At 40.7% G+C, this 13,900-nt stretch overlaps 1 protein-coding gene across 5 annotated transcripts in view; it reads left to right on the top strand.

Moving 5' to 3' along the window:
• The window catches only part of SAMD12 (sterile alpha motif domain containing 12), a 490,937-nt gene that overhangs the window by 402,298 nt on the left and 74,739 nt on the right, over positions 1-13,900 (top strand). For 2 of the 5 annotated variants that reach the window (XM_064384536.1, XM_012443282.2), the window contains exon 5: positions 4,758-4,791. The exons of the other annotated variants lie outside the window; for them this stretch is intronic. In XM_064384536.1, the coding sequence (XP_064240606.1) occupies positions 4,758-4,791 (34 nt within the window). The remainder of the gene's footprint in view (positions 1-4,757; positions 4,792-13,900) is intronic. 5 annotated transcript variants of the gene reach the window in all.

Genomic DNA, 13,900 nt, shown 5'->3' with positions numbered 1-13,900 from the left:
CTTCCAAATAGTTTAAGCACTCTCTGTACAAAAACTCCTTTACCCAGTTCTGAATATTCCTCAGAATCTAGCACAATCTCTCACCCATACTGATATTCATCTGGTATGTGCTGATGAGCAAGACAGGTAGTTTTTTTAGGGATACTGATCTGTAAAAGTGTTTTGAATAGATGGGAGCAGAAAGTACAAAGTTACAGACCAGATGAAGACAAATGCAAGGGCCCAAAAGATGAATGCGGAGACCAGGGTCTGGCAAGGAAAAACTAATATAGAGGGTGGATATAGGGCATGAATATTTACAGAAACGTGTTATGCACACAACGTCACATTAGCAGTTTCCTGAAATCTCATACCACATTTATACATGGCTAACATTTTCTTTATCAAGAAATGTTGAGAATAAACTTTACTACTTAAGAGTTTTCCAGGCTGCTGAAACTTACTGTTTTAAGCACCTAGATTTTCAAAATCTACTACTACGCACATCAGTTATTTATTTTATTTTATTTCTGAGACAGAATTTCACTCTTGTTGCCCAAGTTAGAGTTCAATGGCATGACCTTGACTCTCTGCAACCTCTGCCTCCTGGGTTCAAGTGATTCTCCTGCCTCAGTCTCCCAAGTAGCTAGGATTACAGGCATGCACCACCACACCCGCTAATTTTGTATTTTTAGTAGAGACGGGGTTTCACCATGTTGGTCAGGCTGGTCTCAAACTCCCGACCTCAGGTGATCCGCCCGCCTCGGCCTCCCAAAGTGCTGGGATTACAGGCATGAGTCACAGCACCCGGCCACGTCAGTTATTTATTATGCTGTGATACTCATGTCCCTACCCTAAATAGCCCTAGACTGCTATAATGTTGTATTTTTTCTATTTCTTCACTTCTCTACCAACTACTAGTAATTGATATTATCTGTAGGTCTTGGCTACTTCTGTGCTGCTACTTACTTCACAGAACTTATTCTGAGTAAAGATAACAAGATAATTCTCTGGAGTAGAAAGCACTCGATGACAGCTGTTTTTCTTGCAATGTATGAACTTAAAGCTTTTTCACTAACATTTAGGTTTATTTTTGATATTACATATATTTCATAGTGGTTGGCACACTTTTTTGTAAATAACCAGATGGCAAATATTTTGGAGTTTGTGAGTTATATGATCTCTGTAACTACTCAGCTCTTGCCTTGTTTTGAAAGCAGCCATAAGACAATACATAAACAAATGGGCATGACTGTGATCCAATAAAACTTTATTTTCAGAAAGAGGAGTGGGCTGGATTTGTCCTATAGAGGCTATAGTTTGCCAATACCTGTTTTAGATTATTAAAATTGCCAGAGCCTAATTTCTGAAATAGAAGGATTTGTCTTTAACTTGGTTTATAAAGAAAATAATAGAAAGATCTTTTTCATGTCTATATTCCTCTAGCTTAAATATTCTTATTCAGATTTTGGCTGAGCATGGTGGCTCATGCCTATAATCCCCGCACTTTAAGAGGCCAAGGCAGGTGGATTGCCTAAGCTCAGGAGTTTATAACCAGCCTGGACAACATGATACAACTCCATCTCTATTAAAATACAAAAAAAAAAAAAAAAATTAGCTGAGTGTAGTGGCATGTGCCTATAATCCCAGCTACTCAGGAGGTTGAGCAGGAGAACTGCTTGAACCTGGGAGGTGGAGTTTTCGGTGAGACCAGATTGTGCCACTGCCCTCCAGCCTGGGTGACAGAGTGAGACTCCATCTTAAAAAAAAAAAAAAAAAAAAAATTGAGATTTTTAAATCATGCTGCAAATAAATTCTCCTAACATGTATCAATTGCAGTAGCAGCTTGACCCCCTTGTTTAACCTTCGGTCTGAGGATCGGTCCCATCTACCCTCCGCCTTCACCTCCAGCCATTGTTCCACTGCACTTTATTCTCCTTCCTAATTTGTTATGTCTGTGCACTCTAAGGCATCCTCTCCTATGCTACTGATTTCTGTAGGAAACAAGAGCTTTGTCATCAGCTGGCAAGTCCTGCGAAAGAATTACAATTTCATGAGGGTTACAGCTTTAAAGCAAAGATAAACAACAGTTATTTGTATTGAATTCAACACTATGTTAACTCAAATGACTTTCCCCTACCTTCTGATTTCCAAATTAAATTAAACACTAAGTTTCTAACATCTATATGCACAGTAGATAGCACCTTGCATACATGCCTATGAAAATGCTTCCTGCTTCAGTGATATTTGGAATTTTCTTGAGACAAAGAAGATATATTTCTGTAAGCCTCTTTGGCTGAACATTGCATTGCAAGATGAAAAACTTGACAATGTTGCCTCTTTGGGTGTAGATGACACTACCAAGGGCACACACTATGACCATCAGCTAACATGCTGCAGAAACCATAACTTAGGCATGCAGGTTGCTACCTGTTGAAACAAAAGATCTTGACATCCTGATATAGAAAGTGAACAACAGCATGAAATACACTTGGTGTCTGTCTAAAGTGACATTGTAGTTAGCCAGATGTCTGCCTCCATACGGAGCCTTCCTATCAGAAGAAAAGGACTGATTCTAGTCCCTGTGTTTTATTCTATGGACAAGATATTCTGTTTCTTCTTCTGATTCCATTCTGAATAACCTATGACTGAGATCAGTCAGTCCACAGTGATTTTTGCTTGCTTCCACTTTGATATTGTTCCTTGGGAGCACCAAGATATATCTTTAAAAGCTTGACAGTATCAAAAGTATATTTGCATCAAACTCATGAACTCTGCTCTCAATTTCCAAGCAGGGTACAAGACCTTGTGTGTTTATGGGGAGTGGGGTGGGGGTGTGGGGTCAATACGTTGGTGTGCTGTGCTGAAACTTTTTTTCTCTTGAATGTTTTTAAATTCTCTAGTTCTTTCCTGAACACACCAGAATTGACCTAGACTCATCTTATGATATGGTCCGATAAGGGCTAAGGAATAAGACTTTAAGAGCTCCATAGCCTTGCTTAGCCCTTAATAACTTCAGTGTGTAGCATAATTATGCAAGAGTTTCAGTTCGGGAGTCAGCAGATCTAGGCTGTCTTCCAGGTTCTGTTCTTTGGGATTCTAGGACAAATCTTGCTCAGAGCATCTGTGAAAATTAACAAGGTAGTGAATTTTGATGATCTGCTGCATGGCAAGCCACCCCATAATGGAGAGGCTCAGAAAAACAATTATTATTTGCTCATGATTTTACGATTTGGGCAAGGCTTAGCAGAGACCTCTTAATTTTTTCCATATATACTATCAGCAGGGACTGAGGATCCACATCCAAGATGTTTCACTGAAATGGCTAGCATGTTAGCACAGGCAGTTGGCTGCTTGTTCAGCTGCGGTGGCAGCTGATATTTGGAATAACCTCAGTTCCCCTCCATGTGGGCCTCTCCATGTAGCTTCATGGCTTATTCACAGCATGGTAACCGGGTTCAAAGGAGGAAGAAACACAAGTTTCCTTTCCTCCTAAAGATTAAGCCCAGAATTGGCACAGTACCATTTCTATTATATGCTGTTGATCCAAGAAGTCTCAGGCCTGTCCCAGATTCAAGGAAGCAGGACAGGGGAAAAGACCCCATCTCTCAATGAGAGGTAGGGAAAAAGGCTATGACAAAATATTTGCAGCCATCTCACATAGGATATGGAGATCATTCATGGTTTTTTATTTTCTGTAATATAAATTTTATCCAACAAGATTCAGAATTAAATTCAGCATTTTATCTCTTTGCCAAAAGATGAGGTCCAGCCTCCCTCCACCCTTTTGTGCTTCACCGTATTCTCATTCTTTATTAAAAGGGAAGGGATTCGAGGTTTCTGAGGCATCTACAGGATACAAGATCCATGATATATGCTCTTTCAGTTACCATATTTCATTGCATCTGAGATCCAACTTGTTTCATATTTTAACATTTCTGAATTGCACCTTTTACAATCTAGGAAGTCTTGTAATCACTGTGGATCACATGGCAGTCATGCGTGCCTCAAGTGGTCTGTGATTGTGCGTATTTTCATCACTTCACTCAGGTTCACCTGTTGAGTTTACACTGTTGAAAAACATCTTCAAAAATGTTATACTATAATTAGGCATTGAAGGAAAAATATGCCTTGTATCCCAAAAGTCAAAGAAACAGTACCATTAGTGAGGCAGATTTTTGACACTGGAGGTATAATTACAGCTTCATGTATTCTTGCAAAGAAGCAAACTGAGCTTGGGACTACCTGGGATAGAAAGCTATTACAAGTAGATGAAGGTGTGTTGTGTTTTATTTCAGAGATACATCCAAAATGATTACTTACCACACATGAAGGTTATACCTGAAGGCATAGAAATTGTCAAGTTCTTCAGAACAGATTAGAGAAATCTCTAAGCAACAAAAGGCTAATGTTATGCCTGGTGCAGGACTATAGAAAGCATTGTATTGTAGTTTAATCAGCATTTTTTTTCTTTCTCAGTGGCACATTTTTAAAAAACGTACTTTGGGTCAGACATGGTGGCACACACCTGTAGTCCCAGCCCCTTGGGAGGCTGAGGTGGGAGGATCACTTAAGCCAGGAATTTGGGGCTGCAGTGTGCTATGATCTTGCCTACAGAGGTCCACTGTAATCCATCCTGGGCCATATAATGAGACCCCCATCTCTAAAGTTTTTTGAAAAAATGTATCTTGGATTTGATGAAATACAGTAGTTCTCACCAAAAATAAAATAATAATTTTTAAAACTGCAATATACACACCAATCTTCTCCTTTTACAGATGAGGAAGCTGTGGTTCAGATGGCTCACAGAAGGTAAATAACTTGACCAGTCTCAAAACTACCAAGTGGAAGAATTTGTTATCTTCATTATCCCACACTGGTTCCTTAAAATGGTAGAGCAACACAGGTTGGTAGTTCTGGAAAGATATGAATGTTGTGCAGTGACAGCCATTCCACCTCCTGTCTCCAACAAACTTCAAAAATATGAATGAAGTGCTGCTGTAGTCCCCCCAAGCCAAACGCTAACCGTCTGGAAGGAAAGCTTTTCATGGGGCTGGGCCACTGCCCAGGACTCCTTCGCAATCCTGTTCAGAAGAATAGCAAATTTAAAAAAACAAAAAAAAATACTTGTAGAGTGTTTTATAAGGGCCTCATAATTTTATAGAATCAGAATCACTGCTCTGAAAATGGGAATAATCTAAAATAAGAAATATTTTCCAACCCTTCAGAACAGGAGTATGTTGAAGGAAGACTTGCCCAAATTGTTATTTTAAAGCAGTGCATTAAACATTCCTTGGCCCCCTACAAAAGAGAGCTATGGTTTAGGTCACTGGTACTCACTCACCCTAAGGAAATGCCCGGAGCTTCCTCTCTCTCTCTGTGTGTCTGTCTGGGCCAGCTCCATTGTGGGGCCACTGTGGACAGCAACAAGCCAGCTTTGCTCTTTATTTCTACTGCAAAGATGAGAGGAGAGGCTTATAGACCCCCCCCCACCATAAGGAGTGAGACTCCATCACTTCTAATACAGTCATTCATTATTTATCTTATGTTTGTTTAGTTTAGGAAACTATGCTGATTACTTGGGAGCTGTGCAAAAATGCATAAAACACAATCCCTTCCCATGTGAGGTTTCCGTAACCAGACGAGGGGATAAGGCTTGGGCAGAATTCCCAGCCATATCTGTAAACAGCAAGGAGAGCTCCTCCCCCTCCCTTCTGCTCCCCTGGAATCTTGCCCTTATATAATAGCATACAGGACATCGTGCAGTAGTGGTTTTTCTGTGTGCAAATCTCTCATTAGACCGTGAGCTTTCTGAAGGCAAGGGCAGGGGTTATTTGTTATTCATTTTTATAACCCCAATGTTTAGCACAGGGCCTAGGACAGCAATCAGGAGATGATGTTTACTCCATTTTTCATCCATTCATTCGACAAAATCACATGGAGGTTCAGAGCAGGGAGAGACAGGCTTTGAGAGAGTATGTGAGGCCTTCTTTCAGGAGTAGCCAGTGCCAGTAGCACCTGCTCTTACAGAAAAGGTAGAGTTTGGGCAGGAGGATGAGGAAAGAAGTAGAGACCATGTAAACAAAGGTAGGGCCATGTAGGACAGATTTAATCAGTTATTGTATCTGGAATGTACTGTGGATAAGGATGGAAGGAGAGGTTGAGGTTGCCATCATGAAAGGCCTGGAATATTAGGTCAAGTTTTTTCTCTTTTTTTTTCTTTTCAAAGGAGACACCAGTAAATAAAATCCCTCTCCAGGCTGTACTGCTCTGGAGGAGAGCAGTGAAAAATGATATAGGTAGCTTCTCATTAGAAGATGTACCTGGGATTTGTCTTCCTCCTTGCAAATGATGTACAAAGAATACTACTTTAACAACAGACTCCAGGTCTTGGCTGTGATACTTCCTTAGAGAGGTGGCAGTGCATATTACTCGGAGCCAGGGCAGGTTCCATCCTGGCTCCATCAGTTTTTAGTGATGTGACCCAACCTCTTTGTGCTCTAGTTCTCCCATTTCAAAGTGGAACTGACAATCATATCAATTTCAAAGCTGTTATGAGGCTTAAAAGTAATGATACACGTAAACCCCAGGAGAACAGTACTTGGCACAAGAGGGTTTCACAAATGTTAGCTATTATTATCCCTTGTCTTCTGTGTATGTTAGTTTCCTCATCCAAATAGAGATAATGCCTGTCCCAGCCCATTTCTCCTGGACGCTGACAGAATAAAAGGCAGTTAAATGTGTGAAAGCAATCTGGAAGTTAAGTGCTGCATAGCAGCAAGGTATTGGTAGGGCTGTTAATTACCATATCCTTGGCTGAGAGTTTTGGTAATTACCATATCCTTGGCTGAGAGGTGATCCCAAGAGGCTGGGCCGAAAGGTAGGGGGGTCTTGGCTCTCTGGGTTCTCCAGGCTATTGGCCACAGGTGTGTGTCTGTGAATAGTTTCTCTAGATACAGTATGTCATGGTGAAGACCTTATTTAACTGGTCCAAGATTACATAAAGATGGGAATAAGAAAATCAACTAAGCAAGAAATAAATAAGGTTTAAGCCCGGAGCCTTGCAAGCAGTGTAATTTCAAACATCATAGTCTTGGACATCTGGGCTCTATTACCTAAAATCTCATTAAACCTTCAGCTTCATAATTCTGTGTAGAACCTGGCAAATTGCAAGATCCTGCTGATGGCCACCAGCCAGTTCAAGCAATTAATCACAAGGGTCCCCAAGCAGGTTTGCGACTCAGGCCAAGTGGATTCTTTGAGGGGAAAGTGTGTACACAAAAGAAATAGCCCAATCCACACAGTTTCATAGCAACGTGCTTTATGGCTCTGCCCACACAGAGAAATTATCTGTTATCATTAAGACATCTCATAACTCTTTTCTCAATGGAAATTAGTACTTACTAGCCCAGGGAAGATCTCCAAACCTCGTTAACTGCAATATAGACTGTTACCTGCTGAGAGCTGACAGCTCTAGTTCAGACAAAATCAAACCCTACCCTTTCGCCCCCCTCAGCACATTCTCATTTGGGGGAACACAACTTGAACTGAGCTCTTTTTCCTTTTAAACTTTTCTGGAATGTCTGGACATTCCAGAAATGTTTGCATTCCCCTCCGTGTTCCAGGCCAAAGGGCAAGAACCCACAAGTAAAATAACCTTGGAGCTTGTCTTCAGAATCCTGCCCTGATATGACCCAAGGGGAAAGGGCTCATAACAAAGGAACTATTTCTCATAAGATTTCTTGCTTGATTTTGCCAACTCAAAGAGGTTTATGTAAACGAGATAATGGGGGCACTTCAGAATGTTTATAAAGCCTTTCCTAATTACTATTTTGTATGTAGAGTGATTCTGGGAATATGATGGAGAAGGGGCGGGGGAAGGCTTGAACCCCTCCTACATACAGCAGGAAGGAGAATGAGAACAAGAATACATTTACAATATGGGTGAGAGGATTTGAAGCTTCACCTTGCTGTTTAGGTTTCTTCTCTCTAAACCTTTTTCTTGTTGTTGTTTTTACTAAATCACTGTCACTTTTCTCCTTTACAGAGCGGCGCCGTCAAATGTAGTAGCCACCAGGCATACCTGACCACTTAAAGATAAACGAATTGAAATTAAATAAAATTTAAAAGTCATTTCCTCCATGCACCAGCCACATCTCAAGTGCTCAGTAGCCACATGTGGCTGATGGCTGCCATGTTAGACCAGATATAGAACATTTCCATCATTGCACACAGTTCTACTGCACCGTGTTGCTATAGATTAAGGAACTCTGTTGCCTCTCTACTCAAAGTATGGTCCACACACCAGCAGCACTGGTATCACCTGACAGCTTGTAGAACAATGTGATCTGCGTTTAACAAGATACCAGGTGATTCATACGCACATCTTAAAATTTGAGAAGCGCTGTTCAAAGATACCTTTTACTCTAAGATTCCATATGGTAAAATGTCATCACTGTTAAGTATTATTCATTAATACCTTTTTATCTTGCATAGCTTTGTTTCCAAAAGAGATACTCTATCTCCTTGAGAGGTGACCAAAAAAAAAGAAGGTAGTGTTTACATAGACCTTGTTTTCTTCTTTAAAATTGTGCTTTACTTTTTCTCTTGAAAAAGCTGCAGGATCTGGAGATTTTTAAAAAATATTTATCTAAAGTAGCGAATCTTAGAGAACATTGTTCCAATGACGAATCTGTTGGATCAGTCAACAGAGAAGCCCTTGAAATTAAGATAAGATTAAAGCAAAAGACAAAGAGGAGAAAAGATAATTTAAAAAAAAAAAAGAAAGGGAACTTCACTTATTCATGCAGTTGACAAACATGCAGGGCTGTATGCTCTATGACTAAGAGAGATGGAGCGTAGAAGCAATGAGAGGAATGAGAAAACAATCCCTCTGAGTATAATCTGCCACCCAGTGTAACATTGTGGAGAGGGAGGGAAATTTCAATGGTATTTTAGATCATACTTCAAGGTATGTTTTTATGCTGTCTTGTGAGATTCACTGTTGGTTGTGCCAGTGGACAGTTTTCTTCTGGAAGGTTCTATGGGCTTTTAGAGTGGCTGTCAGATTGTAGTGGCTTGAGATACTTGCCTCTGTCCAGTGCAAAAAAAAAAAAAAGTGGAATCGCTGAGGTTACCACTGACTAATTGGCTGTACAAATTCATCCCTGCTGAGAGCATCTGGCCTGATGATACTTCTTCCAGAAATGCATCCTCTCATATTCATGTGGTACAAGATGATAGTCCACTGTTGTCAGCAGGCTTCTAGCTCAAGAGAGCTATAAAGCTGGGTGAGACTTTGCCACTTTTCTGGGAAATCTTCCCCAGAGACTGGAGTTAATAGATATCCTAAATGGTCACAGAGAATGTATAGAGTTTCAGATACTTGCATAGACTGACCTTTCTAAACCAATTCTCCTTAAAGAACAATATGCTGGCCCCTCAAGAAATTCTGTCTCTACTTGAAAACTGCTAATTTCATCATGTAGCTTTCTTCTTACATACATTCATTCATTCACTCATTTAACAAACATTTCAAGAGCACCTTTGATAGTCCAGACATTCTACCACACACAACAGAAAGAGAAGCAGCAGACATACTTCTTGCCTGAAGGAACTGAAGGTTCACAGTAGTGGTGCTTAAAGAGAGGTCCCCAGACTAGCAATATCAGTGTCCCTGCAACATTATTATGAATTGAAAGTCACAGGCCTACCCCAGATCTACTGAATCAGATTCTTTCCATTTGGTGCCCAGAAAACAGCATTTTACCAAGCTCTCCAGGGCATTTCTAAGCACAGTAAAGTTTGAGAAATAGTAGTCTAGAGACAGGTTGAGCATCAGCAATTCTAATAGAATATGATACAGATTCTGTTTAATAATATAGTCATGTATAATCATACAGATTTGAGACTCTCCAACCCCTGAAGCCCCCAAGGCAATGCAAGATACTTCAGTGTTTAATGGAATACATGTGGTTTGATTGATTTGTGAGAAACCTGTAAACAGTACTGGGATGATGGACCATGCCTGTATTCCCAGGACTTTGAAGGGGTTGAATAGCTTCTCCTGTCTGCCTCACTCTAAATATTTGGATCATTGCACTGTATGATATCCAGGATTTGTGATATTTTATTATATGAAAAGAACAAGGCTATAAACCAAATTTTCCTGCAGTATATACCACTTTTCTCTGTCTGAAGGACAAATAACTACTATTTAAGTACTGGGAGAAAATGTAGGTGTGTTCATGGACTTTTGCCAAGTTGCTTTCGTGTGAACTCTCAAGGTTATGGTTAAACAGAGTTTTCCAGTCCTCCCCTAGACATTCTGAATCACTGGAAATGGAGACAGGCTGGACCCAATGAAAATGTTAAGAAGCTCCCTCAGATGAGTTTGAGGCAGTCAAGTTTGAGAATCTCTGGTTGAAAGGTCAGAGTTCTTAAACCTCAGAATCTAGAGATTCAATTTAACCTCCAAGAATCAGAGTCAGTTTCTTAGAGGTTTTTCAGGCTCATAGTGTAGACTAGAAGCTTTAGTTCTAGAAGAACAGTAAGTGAGGAAATAAGATGTCCTTTCTTTCCCTCAGGGCTGGGGAAAAGGGGAGAACCATTTTGCACACAAGGGCATTCTTTTTCTCTCACTTTCTCAATGTGTGTCAGGGGACCTCGCTCATCACAAGAACCCTTCAGAATTCCCCAGAGAGAGGTGACCATCCAAGCAATGAGGACTGCAAAGCCAGGCAGCAGAAATACTCCTCTGATACTTTCAGGAGCCAGTTATATTCTAATAGAAACAATAACATCAAGGGGTGAGAGAGTGGGGATGGAGGCCAAGGCCTTCCTATCTGTACCAGGTATCTATCTACAAATGTTCCCGTGGGGCCTTGAGACTTCATATTTCTCACTTAACATTTCTGGAATTAACAGGCCCCTGATATTTCATAGTCAGATCAAAGGTCATAGCCTAGCCTAAAGGCCACAACCTGCCTTGGATCACTCACCTCTCCAGGTCTGGCTTTCTCCATTTGCGGAGCAAAGGTCATGGTACCTAACTACTTTGGTTGCTGCAAATTGAACACAGGTTCTTAGCATGATGCCAGGCACCTAGGAAGTACTTGGTTAATGATAGTGCTAACTGTTATGGTCATTATGTTGTCTGTAGACTCTGTTACTCTAGGTTCTTTATAAAAACAGAACTAATAAGATGCATAAATCTATACAGAGAGATGTATTAGAAGGAATTGGCTTACTCAATTATGAAAGCAGAGAATTCCCAAGATCTGCAAATCAGAGATCCAGGAGAGCCAATAGTATAGTTCCAGCCTGAATCTGAGTCCAAAGGCAGGAGATGGCAGTCAGGCAGAAAGAGTAAATTATCCCTTACCCAGCCTCTTCTCTTCAGGCCTTCAATGGATGGAATGAGGTCCACTTGTATTAGGGAGGGCTATCTGCTTTACAAAGTCTACCAATTCAAATGTTCGTATCATCTACAAATACCTTTATAGACAAACCCAGAATAATGTTTAACCAAATATCTGGACATCCAGTGGCCCAATCAAGTTCACACATAAAATTAACCATCACAGACTTATTGTGGTTTCCAGTTTACTAAGGATAATGGGGAGTTACAGGCTAGTGTATATGTATCTGTTTTATTACACTTAACCCAAGTTCTCTGCCATCCTGATACCTATCTCACTGGAGATTCTGACCTTCATCTTCCCTATAGTGAGAGGATTGAGTCCTTAATCATACTCTCAGTGCAGCTTTCCCTCCCTACCCCCCTGCCCTTTGTCAAGCTCTTGTGGGCAGAGAGTGGCAGGCATGGGACCAGTGCTGCTGAGAATACATATGACTTCTCCCACCGTGGGCTGGAAGCAGTTTAGCTTTATTGGCATGTAAATCCTCCTCTGTCCTTCTTTTATCTTTTACCTCTCCCATACATATTAATTAATTAATTAAGCACACCTATCTAAATCATCCAATCTTGATTCTTATAATGGTAAGCCTGTGAGGGTTCTGAAAGTTAGAAATGATTTAATATTAGAGGTTTTGATTACATTGAATATAAAGTCAAATAAAATAAGCAAATGATGAGAAGAAGAGGGGAGTGAGGTTTGAAATTAGCCTTATTTCCTGTACATACAAGAGGCACACTAATGTTGGTTTTTAACTTGGCCTATTTTAGAGTGATATATTTGGCTCATAACCAGGAATAGAAAATAGAAACAAGGATCTGTATCTTCTAAACCAACCTCAGCACTACTGACATTTTGAGCCTGATAATTTTCTGTTTTGAGGGCTGTCCTATACATTCTAAAATGTTCAGCAGTCTAATGGGTCTCCACCCATTAGATGCTAATAGTACCTGCCCCCCACCACCCCCCCAACACAAGTTGTTACCACCAGTATCTCCAGACATTGCCAGTTGTGCTGAGGGAGCAAAATTACACCCAGTTGAGAACCACTGCTCTAAACACAGGAAAGAACTTAGACTGTTAGAATAAAAATGTACTGGCTTTCTCTAGATCAAACCTCTTATTTATGGCACTCCATGTATAGGATTCATGTTTGATGAGAATTCTTTTATGCAAACACAGTTACTTGATTTCTCGCCTCCATTCTTGTTGGAGAGTTTCTTTTCCTGACACACATTACTCATTGAAAGCACTGTGGTGAGAACAGATCTAGGTTCTAGTCTCAGCTCTATGCATTCTAGCAGTGTGTCTGTGACAGCTAAGGACCCTGCTCTCGTTTTCTCTGTGTACATTACAGAATAATGCAATCCAGACCTCAAAAATGGCAGTACAGATTCAAGAAGTAACTGCCTATAAAACCTTTGTAGGCATATTGTAGCTGTTCAATAAAAATGAGATCTGCTTATTGGCTATTATGCTGGGGCAACCATGGATCTCACTTTTTTGGAATGTGCTTTTCACACCTGATACAAATAGTCCCACACTGAAGTTGCAGTTCAGACCCAACCTCAAAGTCCCTGAACTTGTTACATGAAAGACTTTCAAATAGAAGATATGGCCCCTTCTTTCTGAGTGGAAGACATTAAACAGCCCTTTTAAAGGATGAAGTCTTATTTCCCCCTTGGGCTCATGAGATGCGGGGCAGCCTGGTTATAGTATGTTGTCTTCTTCTCCACACACAGCAACCCTTCAGCCCTGTGCTGCTGGAGTGAGGAAAGGTGGGGCGGAAGAGAAAACAAAAAGAAAAAAAAAAAAAAAAACGAAAGGTGGGAAGGGACGTAATCCATCCCAGATCTGTTATTGAAGCTTTTGCCAGGCTGGCCACTGCCTCCTGGCCAGTCACTTCCTGCCTTTGAAGTGTTTCAGACTCCCTTTCTCGTGGAACTGTCTGTAATGACTGTGCTAATCTAGGAGACAGCAGAAGCCAGAGTGTGCCCAATGTGGCTTTGGCAAGCAGGAAGACAGTTATCTGCCTCCTGGACATTGCAAAGGCTTGACCTCAGGGCATTTTGTTTATGTTCCTGGTCCCCAGCTATAGCATTAGAACATTGACATTTAGCATTAAAATATTGATATTTGGTATTAGAGCTTTGACTTTGATTTCTCAAAGGAATTTTGGGAATTCATGATAATGATAATAAAACAGTAGCTATCAGTTATTTACTATTTACTAAACACTATGCAAAGTGCTTTTCCTATGAGCCCTTTTTAACATCACAGCAGCCCACTGAGGCAGGAATTGTGACTGCTATTTTAAGGTGAAGAAATTGAGATTGGGAGAAATTCATGTGTTCAACATCATGTGGCTGGGAAGTGGTGAGCCTAGGATGTGAACCATATCCATCCGCCAGAGCCCATGCTCCTGACCACTGGACTCCAGTGCTTCCCTCCTCAACCTAGACTCTGAAACCATAGGGCTAAATATGATGATTGATTCCAAGAAT

Source organism: Aotus nancymaae, unplaced genomic scaffold (genome assembly GCF_030222135.1).
Source record: "Aotus nancymaae isolate 86718 unplaced genomic scaffold, 86718_ANA_hifiasm-v0.15.2.pri h1tg000036l, whole genome shotgun sequence".
Classification (NCBI taxonomy): Eukaryota; Metazoa; Chordata; class Mammalia; order Primates; family Aotidae; genus Aotus; species Aotus nancymaae.
The sequence above is the reverse complement of the archived record's forward strand: the minus strand, read 5'-3'. Positions and strand labels throughout refer to the sequence as shown.